The sequence below is a fragment of the Colobus angolensis genome, unplaced genomic scaffold, assembly GCF_000951035.1.
Source record: "Colobus angolensis palliatus isolate OR3802 unplaced genomic scaffold, Cang.pa_1.0 Scaffold92, whole genome shotgun sequence".
Classification (NCBI taxonomy): domain Eukaryota; kingdom Metazoa; phylum Chordata; class Mammalia; order Primates; family Cercopithecidae; genus Colobus; species Colobus angolensis.
Window position 1 is genome coordinate 2784686 of NW_012123154.1, and position 18064 is coordinate 2802749.

Below are 18064 nucleotides of genomic sequence, written 5' to 3' on the forward strand. Positions count from 1 at the left end.
AAGGCTCTTGTGTATCTAGTCCATTCCTCACACACAGTAGGGGCCAAAAAAATACTGGTGAACTGGCAGTTTCTAGACTTTTCTTCACAACACCTTATTGTGCTTGGCATGACTCAGACTGTGAGATGTCTAGGGGGATTTAAGTGAAAGATTTTGAGAAGGGCTTTGGCTTTAGCCCTCTTGGGAAAACAGCCTGTTAGCCACGAATTCTCTCTTCTCCGTTTATGTATTATTTCTCTGTATTCCCATGGCACCAATCGCCCCCGGTAATCTGAAGGGGAGACTTTTACAGTTCCTGCCAGATACTAGATGGGTCACAAGTTGTTGCTCTCTTAAAGATAGAATGGTCAAGTTAGAGTTGTGGTCAACATACGGGAAACAAGTCAATATGCAAATAAGTACAAAGAGGCCATTTAAGAAACTACAGAAAGTTCCTCTTGTTTGATACATAAAAACCTGTGATACCTGTGGTAACAACACAATGAAACCATTTAAGAACTTGTGATATTTTGGTCTTAGAGGACTTGGCTTTAACAACAATCTAAAGAATGGCAAGGAGCTTGTTTTCACATGGTAGGAGCTTAATCTTATTATATGAAACCAAAATTAATCAGAAAAGCCCTTCACTTCTCCAAGATTCAGTTACAGGGGACATACAAAAGAGTCTGACAAAACCAGTCAGCAACTTAAAGAAAAATGACGAGATCTCCAAGCAAGTACTGACGTAACACCACACATCTAGGTCTATGGAGTCAGTGCTTCATTTTTTTCTGAATCCAGAAGGAAATGGGTTAGCTTATTTCCTACCTCTCATATCAAGGTACAGACATGCTGCTGACATGCTGGTTTTCTCTTTGATACACAGCCGCCAATGAATCTGACTGCCATAGTAAACAGGAAAGGGAGACATTTGAAATAAAACAGTGGGGGAAGGGGGTCATGGGGTAGCAGAAATGTAGGCAAAATGTCAATTTATACCAAAATGCCTTGGGTTTATCTGTCTAGGAATTTGCACAGACTGTCACCTCAACTACGAGTATAACGTTCCAGTTATGCAAAAAGCTACAAACAGGCCACCTTTACAATTGAGGTAAACCTTTAAAAAACAAAGGCCAGCAGAATTACATAAATACTTATTTGCAATTGTGGAATCCTAACCTGGAACGCAGGGAAAGACAGAAACAACCCCAAGTAAAAACGCATAGAAATAGAGTGGAAATGTGGCTTGTAAGCAGTGTTGGGATTATCCTGAAATTAAGGATTACAGCCTAAATCCTCTGAATTTAGTATCAAAATGAACTTCCACAATAGTGAAGAAATATTTCCTATGACTTTGGAAAAATCTCTTTCCCCTGATGAAAGTAATATATTTCCCCTGTAGAAATTTGGTGGGGGGAGGCATGAACACGAAAACAGAAACCACCTGTAATCCATTATTAAACTTGTGGGATTAGATTGTTTTTAAAGTCTATTTCCAGTAATTCTGGAGGATTTATTTTTTCAGAATTAAGGTTCTTTCATGACTATAGTTAACAATATTTTATTGTATACTCCAAAATAGCTAGAAAAGATATGGAATATTCCCAACATAAAGAAATGGTAAATGTTGGAGGTCATGGGTATCTCAATTTAGATTTCATCATTACACACTGTATGCTTGTATCAAAATGTCACATGCACCCCATACATATGTAAAGCTATTATATACCCATACACATTTTTAAAGACTTTTTTCACCACTAAAATTCTTTTTTTTTTTGAGATGGAGTCTCGCTCCTTCGTTTAGGCTCGAGTGCGGTGGCGCAATCTCGGCTCACTGCAACCTCAGCCTCCTGAGTAGCTGGGATTACAGGTGCCCGCCACCATGCCCGGCTAATTTTTGTATTTTTAGTAGATACAGGGTTTTGCCATCTTGGCCAGGCTTGTCTTGAATTTCTGACCTCGTGTCTACCCACCTCGGCCTCCCAAAGTGCTGGGATTACAGGCGTGAGCCACCCAACCGGCCCACTACTAAAATTCTGAAAACATTGGTAAACTACACAACAATTTATACTGTTCGAAATATATACTTCCATAATCTTATCCCCTCAAAAAAATCCTATACCAAAGTAGTGTAAGCATTATCACCATTCCATAACGGAGCAAACAGCATCTGAGGGGTAATTCATATGTCTAAATTCTCTAGCTATTTGCAATTAAAATTGAGGGTTTAAACCTGAATCTCCTAAAACAGAGGCCAGAGCCCCTTCTGCCTCCCTTAAAAATCTCCCGAGGTAGAAACCCAAAGTTTAGGAATTATTAGAAGAGCTTTGTAAGCTGTTTCTCCTCTGTTAAAATACTGATTTCAACAAAGTATCGAAAAGTATCACAAAGCATGTGTGAAAGACCATGAATAAACACAACAGTGCTCACTGTTGCAGTGGGAAATAAGGGGAAAGGAAAATAAAGCAAATCAATTAAGTATCATATACAGTAGAATATTGATATATGCAGTAAAAGCAGCACAAAATACTTTTTCATTTCCAAAGAGGGCATGAACTCTTGAAAGAAGGGATGCCTTGAAGGCCAGACTACTTTTGAGTGCCAGGCACAACTCCTGTAGGGGATAATGCAGGTGTGTAAGCAGAGAAGTAACCAAAACACAAGGTTGTAGGCTGCTTACACAGTTGTAGGAAAGTGTAAATGAATACAATGGTGTCTGATCTCGTTACTGTCCAAAGAGTTCTCTCCTCCCCTCCTTCCACCCAGAACAGAAAAATCTTGCTCTGGATTCTTAAAAAATTATGTTTTTCAAATTAGCACTGAATAAAAGTAAGACAGGCTATACAGGCTTCTCTGAAGTCAGTTTAACCATTATTTTGAATAGTTTATTTAATCTTTTTTCGTTTTTAAATTTTTTTTTTTTCAACATTAAAAACGATGCCTACCAAAAATACTGATCAATTTTTCGGAGGATTGTTTGAAACCCTCCAAGAGTCTTTGAAAGAATATCTGTGGTTCTACTTACAAAATACCCTTTGGCAGTGTCCAAGTTGTCTATTTCCATAAGTCAGAATCTTAGGGATCTTGTCCTAGTATTTTCACCAGTTCTCTATACTATTTTTCATTCACTCAGAAGAGTTTGTTCCCAGACCATTCTTCTGAACTGTCGCATTTTAAATTTCACTTGTGGTGGGATAGGAGCTGATTTTTTGTTTTTCAACTATATATTTTTCTGAATTTAAAAAAATCTTTTTTTTTTTTGAGATGGAGTTTCACTCTTTCACCCAGACTAGAGTGAAGTGGTGGGATCTTGGCTCACTGCAACCTCCGTCCCCCAGGTTCCAGGGATTCTCCTGCCTCAGCCTCCCAAGTAGCCGGGATTACAGGGATGCACCACCACGCCCAACTACTTTTTGTATTTTTAGCAGAGACAGGGTTTCACCATGTTGGCCAGGCTGGTCTCGAACTCCCGACCTCAGGTGATCCATCCGCCTCAGCCTCTCAAAATGCTAGGATTATAGGCGTGAGCCACTGCGCCCAGCTGTGTATTACTTTTCTAATCTAATTCCCAATAAACATTCTAAACAGTTACTTTAAAACTTGTACAAGTGATTCCATTCATGCAAAGGTCAAAAACAAGCTAAACTTATCTAGGGTGTTGGAGTTAGGATGCTAGTTCAGCAGATGGTGACCGGATGGGCTGATAATGCTCTCAACTCCTTATCCAGGTATAGGTTGCATGGGCATGTTTACTTTATGAAAACTCATCAAACTATACACTTAGGATTTGTGCCCTTTTCTGTAATGTACATTCCAATAAAAAGTTTAAGGTAAGGAGAAACATGCTGAAAAGGTTCAAATTAAGGAGAGAGCCCTTATAAAGTTTAGGGGGCCTCCTGAAGGTTGCAATAAGAGGAACATTCGTAAGGGTCGTTTAGCAAGGAAGTAGGCACTTTGGCTGCCTGGTTACTTTTACAAGAGCATCAGGCATTCTTTTAGACTATTAGAGAGACCTCGGAAATCTACATGGTGATCCCTACGTCTGCCCGGGCACAGTTGTGATGGAGCAGGCAGCAAGGACAGTCTGTGGGAATCCCCTGGCTGGTAAGTGGGCTTAGCCAGTACTGCCATCTCCTCTCCCCTACTGAGACTATATACTTACTTTCATGAAGCAACTTATAAAAGGAAAGAAAAAATAAAGTCAACTGTAATGGTGGTGAAGAAATCTAAGATAGTAATTATTCTTAGCCAAAAAACAGTTTTGGATAAAGAGCAAAATACTGCATTGTGCAATGCTCAGATCTAGGAACCAGTGGGCTACATATTACAGAAACAAGAGACTCATGAATGTTTCCCGAAATATTCCAAGCTAAATCTACTGAATAGTTTCATACATGAATTTTGTACTTATTTAATTATGAAGGTCTGAACTGGATTCAGTTCCATGATGCTTTACAATATCTTACGGATAATATTAGATAATAAAGTGTTATTTGTAGATTTGGAGAACCTCAGATATCTTTGGATACTTTCAGAATACCAATGATCTAGCTTAAATGTTTAATCATCCTTGATGAAAACAAAGGAAGACAACTTAGATCATAAACCAATTGTTTGTAATCTTCTACACTAATCAATAGGCATCATTCTCCCAACTTACAAATATTCACACTTCTTTCAGCTACACTTAAAAGATGTGCTAAATCAGTTAGTGTTTTATAAATGCTCTAACAGGAAACATCAATACAATTTATTAACTATTAGCAATAATCAGGCCTTGGATAAACCTCACAGACTACGATAATACAATTAAGACTATGTCTCTACATAAATACAAACAGTGATGATCGTTTAGGACTATTCTGAAATCTCGCACTGAGTAAAAAAACAAAGTCTAAGAAACAAAGGAAGAAAGAGTTCCTTGACCACATAAAACATTTGGCTAGTTTAATAGTTTTGTTTTTAGACTAGAGACAGGGTCTCACTTTGTTGCCCAGGCTGGTCTCAAATCCTAGCCTCAAGCAATTCTTCCACTTCAGCCTCCCAAAAAGTGCTGGGATTACAGACATAAGACACCATGCCTAGCCTAGTTTAATAGTTTTTAAATGCCTAGTTTTTCTGCATTTTAGGTTTCTGACAAACTCTACAGTAGGTTTTTTGTTTGTTTGTTTGTTTTTTTGAGATGGAGTCTTGCTCTGTTGCCTAGGCTGGAGTGCAGCTGCACAATCTCAGCTCACTGCAACCTTCACCTCCCGAGTTCAAGTGATTCTCCTGCCTCAGCTTCCCAAGTAGCTGGGATTCTGGGTGCCTGCCACCATCCCCAGCTAATTTTTGTATTTTTAGTAGAGACAAGGTTTCACCATGTTGGCCAGACTGGTCTCGAACTCCTGACCTCAAGGGATGTGCCCACCTCTGCCTCCCAAAGTGCTGGGATTACAGGCTTGAGCCACCTCATCCGGCCTACAGTAACTGGTTATTAAATTCAATGTAAACATATTCTACACTCTTTTGATGTAGAATATGCTAAAATGGTACCTGGTGACTTCAATATCATTGCAAGCCATATCATCCTAGAACTATAAAAGTGTATTTCAGAAATCTTGCTCAAGGGGAGGGTCTACTGTACATACCTTTCATGTTACCAGGTAAAATTAAGGGATATTGAGAGTGTACATTTGCCTTTGTTTTGATGATAGGTTTATTTCTATTCAAAAGATTAAAATTGTATAATGTGATCGCTTCTAAGAAAGGACTATGTAATTCTTTACTTGTTTGAATTCCCAGCACCTGGTTCAGGAAATAATCAAAGTTTTAGTAAGTACTCATCATAATGAACTGCTTCACCATTCCAGTCTTTTACATTTTTCTGTGCACAGACACAAGAGTCCTGGGTCTACTGTACCAGTTTGAGGGGGAAGCACTTATAATTTAAGTACAGTCCCCTTTTCGGGGGGAGCATGGGTTGGGACATGGAGAAAGGTATTCTGATGGGACACTGTCTGGTTAATATCCATTATTATCTTTGCAGTCAAGTGGCCTACACATAACTGAACTACTTGAATGAGACCATTTATAAGATTAGCAGCATGGAGGGCCATTGTAACGCCCTAGTCTAGCATCTTTCATTTTAGTTTGTTAAGCTAGGCAAAAGGTATTATATTATTACATTTTTTTATTGAGACAAGGTCTCGCTCCCATCTCCTAACCTGGAGTGTAGTGGCACGATCACAGCTCACTGCAGCCTTGACTTCCCAGGTTCAGGTGATTCTCCCACCTTTGTCTCCCTACAAGTAGCTGGGACTATAGGCACACGCCACCACACCAGACTAAGTTTTGTATTTTTTTGTAGAGATGGGGCTTCACCAGTGAGCTGAGATCGGGCCACTGCACTCCAGCCTGGGCGACAGAGCGAGACTCCGTCTCAAAAAAATAAATAAATAAATAAATAAATAAAAATAAAAATAAAATAAAATGCTGTGTCTAATTGCAAGTGTTATTTTACCAGTATGTGATTGACATAACAGCAACACATCAAAGTGTCAAAAGTATAACTCTCCTGCCGAGTGAATTACCTCAATTTCCTGTAACTGCTCCTGATTGGTTGTATACATCTGCTGAAGAGAGTCCTCCAACTCTGTGTTCCGATCCAGTAATGTCTTCCCAAGCTCAGCAGCAAGTTGGAGATCTAGCACAACAAACGAATTTAGAATACAAATGATCTCACATCAACAATTTATATAACCGAGTCCTTCAAAAAAGAACATGTAGTTTAGGTCACATCCCAATGGAAGGTTGAGTGGCACAGAAGGAAACCTGAGTTCTACTTAAAATTCAGTTAAACTGATGCCTCCAGCAGGTAAAGTATTCTCTTATGTACCCATACTTGTAAGAAGTGAAAAACAGTCATCTACTTTATGGAGATGCAGTTATTTGTTCAGGAATGATCATTCCACAGTGTTACTTCTAAAATCCTATTTGCTAGTAGAATGAATGTATTCATATCCTGACAAGTCTACTTTTTTGAATGGACCCTTGAGCCAAAGTATAAGTGGAGCTTTCAAAAATCTTTACAGTTCCCATGAATTTGGCTGCTGTGAATACAACTGTTAAAGTTTATTGTCATACATCCTGGGCTCCTAAGGGGACTAAAAATTATTCAGTCAAGAAAAGGAAAAATACATCAGCATTAAGAACACTGCCCCAGGTCACTCTACTTTACTTCGTATCCTTCTGCAAGATGAGCAACTAGAAAAGCAAAACAGCAATGTGGTTTTCGAGGTAATTACATGTCAGCAGCTCATACTTCCATTTAGCACAGAACTATATTTTATTTTAAATCTCATTTTTCAACTCTCTCTATTCTTAGGCATAATGTCCATAAAACAGGATTTATTTATATTATACTCAACTCCCAGAAATAAAAATTTAGTTAACAATATAAGAAAGGACACTAGTTGTAACACAGGTCATTGAAATACTTATCTGCATAGTAAATCTTATGGAGCAGGCCTTTGATACAGTGGGAAATGCACTGCACTCTGGGCAGGTAAGTCTCAGGCCCAGTTCTATCATTTAACAGAATATTTTCAATATGGTGACTTTAGAGGCCCCTATAATTAGTATTCTTGTTTAGAGAGATGACTGTCTTATCAATATAAGATTGTGAAATTCAAATGAAATAATAATACATAAAGGAGTACTTTACAAACTAAGTTGCAATATGCACACAAAGTACTACTAATATTCACTGATTCACAAATGAATGTTTTTGTCGCCAGGCACTATGCTAAGCATCAGCTACAGAATAAAATGAAGTCCTGCTTTGCTGACATTCCCAGATTAGTGGAGGAAGCCAGACAAATGAGTAACTAAACTCACATACTGTGATAAACAGTATTCATGCATGCATGCATATACTCAATAATATTAGACACTATTCTAGGCACTGGGATAGTGCCCAGGAGCCATAAGGAACTCACATTAAAAAAAATCCCTGCCCTCATGGAGCTTATATTCTACTGGGAGAAACAGCAGAATAAAACATGATAGTGATAAATGCTAAAGAGAAAAAATAAAGCAAGAAAGAAGTACAGGAGGAGTGTGGATGTGGAAGGCTGAAATTTAAGAGAATGTGACTAGGGCCACATTATAATTCATATATGAAGGAACGGAATAAGTGACCCATGTAGATCCGTGTAGGGAAACAGCACTCCAAGCAGAGGCAAGGCAAGTGCAAAGCCCCTGGGAGGAAGCATGACTGAGCCATTAAGGAGGCTGAGGAGAGTGGAGCAGAATGTACTGTGTGGGGTGGGGGGCGGGGAGTCAAATCAGAGGGGCTCCAAGATGGCCAGTTTGGGGAGGGCCTAACTAAAGAGGTCAAGAGTTTGGCTTTTACCCCAAATGAAAAGGACTCCAATGGAGGCTTGACAGGATCACCCTGGCTGCTATTATACAGAGTGAATGGGACAAAGGTGGGAGCAGAGTGACAGAAAGATACTGCAGTCATCTGGGTGACAGATGATGGTGGCTTGGACCAGGGTGACAGAGATGAAGATGGAGAGAAGAGGCAGAATTCTGACATGTTTTGAAAGTAAAGCTAAAGGATTTGTTGACCAATATAAAGTCTAAAAGATAAAGGGGGTAGAGGGGGAACCTGGATTTGGTGACAATGAACAAAGGACTTTCTTTTTCTTTCTCTTTATTAGGCATCGTCTCGCTCTGTTGTCATGCTGGAGTGCAGTGGTGCACTCATGGCTCACTGTAGCCTTGGATTCCTGGGCTCAAGTGATCTTCCTGCCTCAGCCTGCCAAGTAGCTGGGAATACAGGCACGCACTACCAAACCCAGCTTACTTACTTACTGATTTATTGTAGAGACAGGGTCTTACAATGCTGCCCAGGATGATCTCAAACTTCTGGCCTCAACACATCCTCCCACCTCAGCCTCCCAAAATGTTGGGATTATAGGCATGAGCCACACTGCCCAGCCTAGGGCCCAATTTAGAAAGAGAGGTCCTAAGGAAGGTCTGAGAAGACCTTTTAGCTGAAGCTTGAAGGATGAAGAACTTGCCATGAATTTGGCATATTCTACAACCTGACAAGCAGCCAGTATGATAGAGGCATGAGAGAGCAGATCAAATAGGATTTTACAGCCCATGGTAGGTAAAGTTTAAGTTTTATTCTAGGTATGATGGAAAGCAGCCTCAGTTAATGTCATAAAAATATTATGAAAAAATATTTATCATACTCACTACATAATGATTTTTAAACTTAATTTTTAGAGGTTGACAAATAACGCTTACTGGCTATCCACCACTGATAGCAAAACTTAGCCTTGAGTAAATGGTAACAACAGCATTAGTTGTTTTAATGTCCACTCAAGTGCATCATTAGTATTCTACTTGGTTAGTTTTCACTCTAGAAAAAGCAGCAAAACCCACCACACCCCAATCCAGATCATTTAAAAATATTTTACACCCATTTAAAATAAAACAGTGTACTGTTGGTAGATAGGTGCTAAAACACATTCTCTTGTGATTTCAAAACTAACAATGTCTATTACAGTCATTACATTAAGACTAGAAACCAGGTGCAGTGGGTCATGCCTATAATCCCAGCACTTTGGGAGGGTGAGCCAGGTGGACTGCTTGAGCTCAGAAGTTCAAGACCAGTCAGGGCAACATGGTGAAATGTCATCTCTACCAAAAATACAGTGAGGCCCTGTCTCAAAAAAAAACAAACAAACAAACAAAAAGACTTCCATTAATAAGTCTATGAAATAACTTGTATTTACAAAACACAGAACTTTTACATATAGCTCAAAGCATTTAAGAAACATTACTCTTTTTCTTGTCATTATTTATTTGAGATGGATTCTCAGTCTTGTCACCCAGGCTGGAGTGCAGTGGTGCAATCGCAGCTCACTGCAACCTCTGCCTCCTGGATTCAAGCGATTCTCCTGCCTCAGCCTCCTGAGTAGCTGGGATTACAGGTGCCCACCGCCACACCCGGCTAATTTTTGTATTTTTAGTAGAGATAGGGTTTCACCATGTTGGCCAGGCTGGTCTTGAAATCCTGACCTCAAGTGATACGCCCACTGTGGCCTTCCCAAGTGCTGGGGATTACAGGCATAAGCCACTGCGCCCAGCCTACTTTTTGTTTTCCAGAGACATTAGTCTTTATTATCTTTAAAGGCATTTAGTGTAGTTTCTCAGCTGAGACGGCCAGAAGCACAAAGCTGTTAACTGACCTAATCAAGCTCCAAGGTGAGTCACAGGTCAGACAGAAACTCTTAGGCCAACAGGTTTTCACTCTCACTCTCATCATGATTCTTTGTTATCTTCATCTGCAGAGTTTTAAGGCAATTGAAAGAGAAGTCCACAGGTTTCTTTAAGGTAGAGAATACAAATTTCCCCCGTGTTGAGGTACTTAATTTCTTCTTGTTTTCACAGATTGCAGTAAGAAATTAAGAGTTCAACTATTTGGGTTTTTGTTGCCTGCTCTGCTAGTGAAAGCACATACAACCCCAGGCAGGTTAATACCTTGTTTTCATCAAATGAAAAAGGAACTATGGTTGAACATGTTCCAGAAAAAATGATTTTGTACTCGGAGTATGTAATGTGTATACATAGGCCCACATGGAAGCTACCACACTGTATTAAAGACAAAATATAAAAACATTACCTAGGTATTACTTAAGTCTTTCCTTCTTAAATGTGTAAAGTGGTGAGTAACTCCTCACTGGGAAGGATCAGATTCACCAAAGATGCTCTTAACTAGCAATCAAAGCCTGAGCCAAGGGCCGGGTGTGGTGGCTCACACCTGTAATCTTGAGAGGTGACAATGTGCTAGCAGCCCTCACTCTCAGCGCCTCCGGCCTCGGCTTCCATTCCGGCGGTGCTTGAAGAGCCCTTCAGCCCGCCACGGCACCGTGGGGGCCCCTCTCTGGGCTGGCTGAGGCAGAAGCCTCCTCCCTCTGCTTGCCGGGAAGTGTGGAAGGAGAGGCGCAGAAGGGAACCCGGGCTGTGCTCACGGGCCGTGCGAGTTCCGGCGGGCCCCGCACACGGAACGGCCGGCCCAGGGCAGTGAGGGGTTTAGCACCGGGGCCAGCAGCTGCGGGGGTTGCGCCCGGTCCCCCAGCAGTGCAGGCCGGCGGGCCCGGCACTCAAATACTCGCTGGGCCTTCCTCGCCTTCGGGCAGGGCTCAGGACCTGCAGCCAGCCATGTCTGAGCTCCTCCCCCTGCGGTGGGCTCCCCGGCGGCTTCAGCCTCCCCTAGGGGCGCCTCCCCCTGCTCCGTGGCGCCCAGTCCCATGGACAGTCCAAGGGCTGAGGAGTGCAGGCGCGGCTCAGGACTGGTGGGCAGCTCGGCTAGCATCCCAGGTGCAGGATCCACTGGGTGAAGCCAATTGGGCTCCTCAACCGGATGGGGACTTGGAGAACTTTTATATATACCAAGGAGGATTGTATGTGCACCAATCAGCACTGTGTCTAGCTCAGGGTTTGTGAATACACCAATCAGCACTCTGCCTCTAGGTCAGGGTTTGTGAATACACCAATTGGTACTCTGTATCTAGCTAACCTAGTGGAGACTTGGAGGACTAGCACTCTGTGACTCTGTCTAGCTCAAGGATTGTAAATGCACCAATCAGCACTCTGTGTCTAGCTCAGGGTTTGTAAATACACCAATTGGTACTCTGTATCTACCTAACTCTGTATCTAGCTAACTAGCACTCTGTGACTCTGTATCTAGGTCAAGGATTGTAAACGCACCAATCAGCACTGTCAAAACGGACCAATCAGCTCTCTGTGAAGTAGACCAATCAGCAGATTGTAGGTGGGGCCAGATAAGGGAATAAACGCAGGTTTGCGGGAGCTGGCGGGTCCCCTTCCACACTGTGTAAGCTTTGTTCTTTTGCTCTTTGCAATAAATCTTGCTGCCGCTCACTTTTTGGGTCCACGCTGCCTTTGTGAGCTGTAACACCATGAAGGTCTGCAGCTTCACTCCTGACAGCGAGACCACAAACCCACCAGAAGGAAGAAGCTCCAGACACATCTGAACGTCTGTAGGAAAAAACTCTGGACACACCAGCTGTAAGAACTGTAACACTCAGTGCGAGGGTCCGTGGCTTCATTCTTGAAGTCACTGAGACCAAGAATCCATCAATTCCAGACACAATCTCAGCACTGTGGGATGCCGAGGCAGGAGGACTGTTTGAGCCCAAGAGGGGGCAACATAGCAGGCCCTCATCTCTTAGCAGGAAAAAAAACCCAACTGGGACAAAACCTCTCCCAGAATCAAGACTGACTTGAGACTATCACCAACCACTTTCATTCAGTTATGGAACTACCCGTGCTACTTAAGAGCAACCAAGAACCTCTTCCCTGCTCCTGCAGAAAGAGATGCCAAGGACAGCACTCTTGAGTAGATAGCAAACAAAGAATTTGAGGCTTGTCCTTATCTCAATTCTTATGTCCAGTAAAACAAAGCACCAACCTGGCTCAGAAACCTGAAGTCTCAATCTCCTAAATATTTCATAGGCTGTTAAGGATAGAATTTTAACAAGTCTCAACTACAAGAAAACTCCTGTGAAGTCACACTGTATAATAGGATATTACTTCATCTGTTAGCTTAAAGACACCGCACTTTTTTGTCTTTAAAAAAAGTTCATTTCCTGTTGAGTAGCAGCTGGCTTCCATAACCGAAAGAAGCCAAAAGCTGGCAGTAAGCCCAAGGTTTTCTAAATAATTAGTGGAGGGAACAGAATATTGAATGTCCCTTACAGTTTTAATTAAGGCACAAAAGAAAAGGAAATAATAAGTTTCGAAGCTTTGTACACCTGTTCATCTCTACAGGATTACAAAAAATTTTCATTAAGAGGGTCTTTTCTAAATCCTATTGAACTGGCCTGGCTTAGGCAACTACTAAAAACACCATAGATTTATTGCAGGCTTGAGAATTGCAACATATCAATACCTTCATATGTTGAATATTCTTTCACTAATGAGTCTTTGCAGGTAATAATGTATTTTTAATGGTGTAAACTGTTAGCTTTAAACAGATACTCAGCTCTATACTTTAGGCAAAAAATTAGTACTGGCAGCCAAGTAGTTTTTTTAAAGAACCTTTCTTCCAGAATTTTGAAAACTTTAAAACCCACCGTGATATTTTTCCCATTTTACTTTAGTTTATTTAAAAAAAAAAAAATGACAACATATTCCCATGTTGGCTGGTAGTCTGTAGGAGTAATTCACTAATATTAAGGCTGAAAGTTTTTCCTATTACAAAGTCAAATGCGTCATTTAGTGATGCTTCTGTTTAACTCCTGTTGCCAACGTTACTATAATTGGGAAAGCAGAAAACCTGAATATAAATATCAAGAAAAATGATGGTGTCAGTTTTAATAACCCTCCAAACAGTGACTCAGCAAAATAGTTGTACACAAGGAGGATGTACTCATCCTGAAATTTTAGGATTCCTTAAGAGTTCATTTACTGATCCACATAACAGAAACCTGAATCCTTATTCTAAGTTTGCACAGCTCACCAAATGACAATAGCAGCTGGTTTAAAAGAAAATCCAGTCTCTGAAGTCTTTCCACCTTGTTCTCAGGGGCATGTTTCAAAGCAAGCACCATCGTTACCTGCACTGAAGGCTCCCGCTGTCCCAGAAAAGATCTTACCCACAGAGATTATTGTCAGTATTCCTATTGAGCCAACTCAGCCCTCTGACAAAAGACAGTCTCTTCATCAAAGTGTTTCGTAACAGCAAAGGGTTTTCTCCTCCTGCCTACACAAAAAAAGCTTTACATGTTTCTAACAAAGTATGAATAGCAGACCAGAGTTTACTGAGGTTAGAATTTTCCAGCAATTTCAATTTAAAAAAGGATACCCTAGGAAACTTTGATACAAAGATTCAATCTACTTAGCTCATGGCTTCTACTACTAAAGGAAAACATTTTCTAGTTGTAAGAGTTTGAGAACAAGATCATTTAAAGTTGTTTTCTGGCCAGGTGCGGTGGTTCACGCCTGTAATCTCAGCACTTTGGGAGGCTGAGGCAGGTAGATCACAAGGTCAGGAGATCGAGACCATCCTGGCCAACATGGCGAAACCCCATCTCTACTAAAAATACAAAAATTAAATGGGTGTGGTGGCAGGTGCCTGCAATCCCAGCTACTCGGGAGGCTGAGGCAGGAGAACGGCTTGAACCTGGGAGGCGGAGATTGCAGTAAGCCAAGAGTGTGCCACTGCACTCCTGCCTGGGGACAGAGCGAGACTCCACTTCAAAAAAAAAAAAAAAATTTCAGCAGTTCTCTCCAAATAAGCCTCGTTCAGTAATAATGAGGATGTTAAAAAAATGGACAGATGCCTGCACATAAAATCCCACTAGACCTGCTGAATAATCTGTTTAACAGGACAGACCTGCTCCCAAACTTAATTCAGCAGCAAAGGTCTACTAAGGGCCTACAACGTACGAGGCGCTGTAGTGGGCACATCCCATGAGGCAGCACCTCCAGGCTTCTCTAGTGAACAGATTCCTGGAACATTCACTCTATGGGAGTAGGAATCCTGCCTATCCAAACATGTGGGGAGGCGCTGTGGCCCCAGTGCCTAGGCGAATACCTGGCAAAGAGCAGATAATACATTTTTGAGAAATGAACAAGTTTTAAAATCTGTTAAAAGTTTAGGAGTTAATATATAATTTAGCAAAACTGGGGAAAGAATACTCTTTTATTCACACTGTAGCCTTTATTCTTTGACAGGCCATATTCACAAGTTATAATTGTTGGAATTTCACATCTTCTATTCGTACTCCATATAGTTGGTTATGACATAGAGGGGTATGTCAAAGTCCACTGTGATAAGGTAGCAGCCCTTTGGAAAACTCAGAAATGCAACTGGCAGTAAAGAGGTTCAGACCTCTGTGTGTGTGTGTGTGTGTGTGTGTGTGTGTGTGTGTGTTTTCAGACAGAGTTTCGTTCTTACCATCCAGGCTGGAGTGCAATGGCATGATCTCAGCTCACTGCAACCTCCGCCTCCCAGTTTCAAGCCTTCTCCTGCCTCAGCCTCCCAAGTAGCTAGGATAACAGGGGGCTGCCACCACGCCCAGCTAATTTTGTATTTTTAGTTGAGATGGAGTTTCACCATGTTGGCCAGGCTGGTCTCGAACTCCTGGCCTCAGGTGATACACCCGCCTTGGCCTCCCAAAGTGCTGGGATTACAGGCATGAGCCACTGCACCCAGCCCAGACCTGTGTGGTTTTTAAAATTTTTTTTTGAGACGGAGTCTCGCTCTGTTGCCCAGCCTGGAGTGCAGTGGTGCGATCTCAGCTTACTGAAAGCTCCGCCTCCCGGGTTCACGCCATTCTCCTGCCTCAGCCTCCTGAGTAGCTGGGACTACAGGCACCCACCACCATGCCGGGCTAATTTTTTTATTTTTTTATTTTTAGTAGAGACAGGGTTTCACTGTGTTAGCCAGGATGGTCTCAATCTCCTGACCTTGTGATACACCTGCCTCGGCCTCCCAAAGTGCTGGGATTATAGGCGTGAGCCACCGCGCCTGGCCAGACCTGTGTTTTTAAGGTTAAACTTGAAGAGTTGATGACTTTATTTTGATCAGAGGTTAAAGAGAATTCCACGTGTAACCCTGATACGCTGCACTTGCTGCTTGATAGCCTGAAGTGTTACAGCTGGTTGTTCCAAACAACCTCCAACAGTGGGAGAATGCAGCGTGGACTAAGGCACCTGATGGAAGAGAGCCATGAAAACACTTCTGTGCTAGTGCTTCAGTGCAGTTCAACAAATACTAAAATCGAGCTTCCAGTATGTGCCAACTATTATGCTAGATGCTAGAAATACCAGAAAAAAGAACCTGCCTCCTCTATACCCTTAAGGATTTATGCTTCCTAAAATTTTTTTTTTTTTAAGACAGAGTCTCGTGTCACCCAGGCTGGAGTGCTGGGGCGCCATCTCGGCTCACTGCAACCTCCACCTTCTGTATTCAAGCAATTCTCCTGCCTCAGCCTCCTGAGTAGCTGGGATTACAGGCACATGTTAATCACAGGCACGCCTGGCTAATTTTTGTATTTTTAGTAGAGACGGGGTTTCACCTTGTTGGTCAGGCTGGTCTCAAACTCCTGATCTTGTGATCCACCCGCCACGGCCTCCCAAAGTGCTGGGATTACAGGCGTGAGCCACCGCACCCGGCCTATGCTTCTTAAATACAGGAAAGAAAAATATTTAGTTGTGATGATACAAATTAAATTATAGGGAAATATTGCAATGGCACAGTGGTTGCCTCACAAATCCTGGAGAAACTATCAAACTAGGCCATCAGTCCCTATGGGGAAATCTGAAAACAGGTTTGTTAAAATGTATGAGAAATTTGTCCTTTGGACATAAAGATGATGATGCCACCAAACACTGCACTGCAACCACTAAGCAGCTTGGACTCTATAAACGTAATAAAGGTGAATTACTTTGGTTAAAGTGATTGCATGTTAATTTAAGAAATTATCTTCTTCCAAAAGAGGTGCTCATTTTATTTTCCTTTTCTACACTGTTTCCTTCTGCCATGTTCAGTGGTTAGCATGAGCAAGCATCATCATCATTTAATATTTAACTAAATGAGATGTTAATTTTCACTGCAAGATTAGAGCTGAAAGCATTTACACAGAATTGCAGAAACCAAAGATGCCGGGAGAAATTCCTGAGTATTATTCAGTGTTCAGTATAGCGGTTAAGAATGTTTGCTCTGGAGTCTTAAGGGGAACCCTAGCACTCCCCAACATTACCACCTCTATTGTGTTACTGGGAGATATAATGAGCAACTGTGTTATGGGCCTATCAGTGTTAGGCACATCAAAAGTGCTCCCCAGTTGCTAGCTCCTGCTATTAGTATAAAAAAAAGTGGGGCCCCACTGGCCCCAAAGTGTTGGCTGCTCTACGATTGTTCTCCGGAGACACCATCGGCAGGCCTATTTCTAAGTAAAAGCTGGCAAGCAAACTGAAGAAAAGTGGCAGAAGTAGAAGCGCTCTTCTGTCATTTCAACTGGCATCTGGTGAACTATGCGTAACAGCTTAATGCCCAACTGAAAAAAAACTGTTAACTAAGATGGTAAGGAAGGGATGGGGGTTTGAGGAGTGACTACAACTCCTCCTTTTGAGTGTGTGGGTTCAAAAAACACTCCCTCCCCCACTTAGTTCTAGGCAAGCCACTTAACCGTTTCAACCTCCGCTTTCCTCATCTGGAAAATGGGATAACAAAAGTTACTCTCTCTCAGTGTAATTGGATTGTTTGTACCTCAATGGATAAATGCTGGAAGGGATGGACGCCCCGTTCTCCATCACGTGCTTATTTCACACTGCGTGCCTGTATCCAAACATCTCACGTACCCCATAAATATATACACCTACTATGTACCCTCAAACATTAATAAAATTTTAAAAAGTTACCGTCTCCTAGAGTTACGGTGCAGAGCGCACAGCTCCCGCTACATCACAAAACCACTACCACCTGCAGCAGCCGGCCCTCCGTGCTGGCCATGAAAGGCGCTGGGCTAGACAGCCTGCGGAGGGGCAGCTTCTCGGGCTCTGCCACTTACTGCGGGACACACTGGCTCACCCGGTCTGCCTCGGGGGAATGCACTGAGGATTAAACTAGCTAATCCACGGAAAGCGCTTAAAACGGTGCCTGGCGCGTCCCTGGCCCCCATGCGCCTCGGGGCTGATATTCAACTGCGCATTAGCAGGGCCGTGGGCCCCGCGCCGAGGCTTCCTGCGGGCGGGATCCACGGGCACGGCCGGCCCCGCCGCCAGGTGAGCCCGAGCCCTTCCAGGCACCTGCATCCTCAGCCGCCAGAGAAAGCAACTTTTTAACAGTTTCGCAGCGGGGGCCTCCCGGGCCAGGCCGCCGCCCGCCCGCGGGGCGCCCCCGCCCTCACCTTGCTGGAGGTCCTGGTGGTCGTACCACGGCTCGTCCTCCTTCATCTCAAACTCCTCCACCAGGTTTTCCGCCAGCATCTCGGCTGGGTCCCCTAGGGGCAGCGGTCCCTGCCGCCGCCGTCCCGCCTCAGCCGCTGCCCCG

At 42.7% G+C, this 18064-nt stretch overlaps 1 protein-coding gene across 3 annotated transcripts in view; it reads right to left on the reverse strand.

The window, feature by feature from the left end:
* The window catches only part of CDR2 (cerebellar degeneration-related protein 2, 62kDa), a 30269-nt gene that overhangs the window by 11412 nt on the left and 793 nt on the right, over nucleotides 1-18064 (reverse strand). Inside the window, exons 1-2 of one of the 3 annotated variants that reach the window (XM_011931916.1) lie at nucleotides 17922-18064; nucleotides 6555-6667 (exon numbers count right to left, since the gene is read on the reverse strand). The exons of 1 other annotated variant lie outside the window; for it this stretch is intronic. In XM_011931916.1, the coding sequence (XP_011787306.1) occupies nucleotides 6555-6667; nucleotides 17922-18000 (192 nt within the window). In that variant the 5' untranslated portion in view covers nucleotides 18001-18064. The remainder of the gene's footprint in view (nucleotides 1-6554; nucleotides 6668-17921) is intronic. One more of the 3 variants, XM_011931918.1, reaches the window with a different exon arrangement.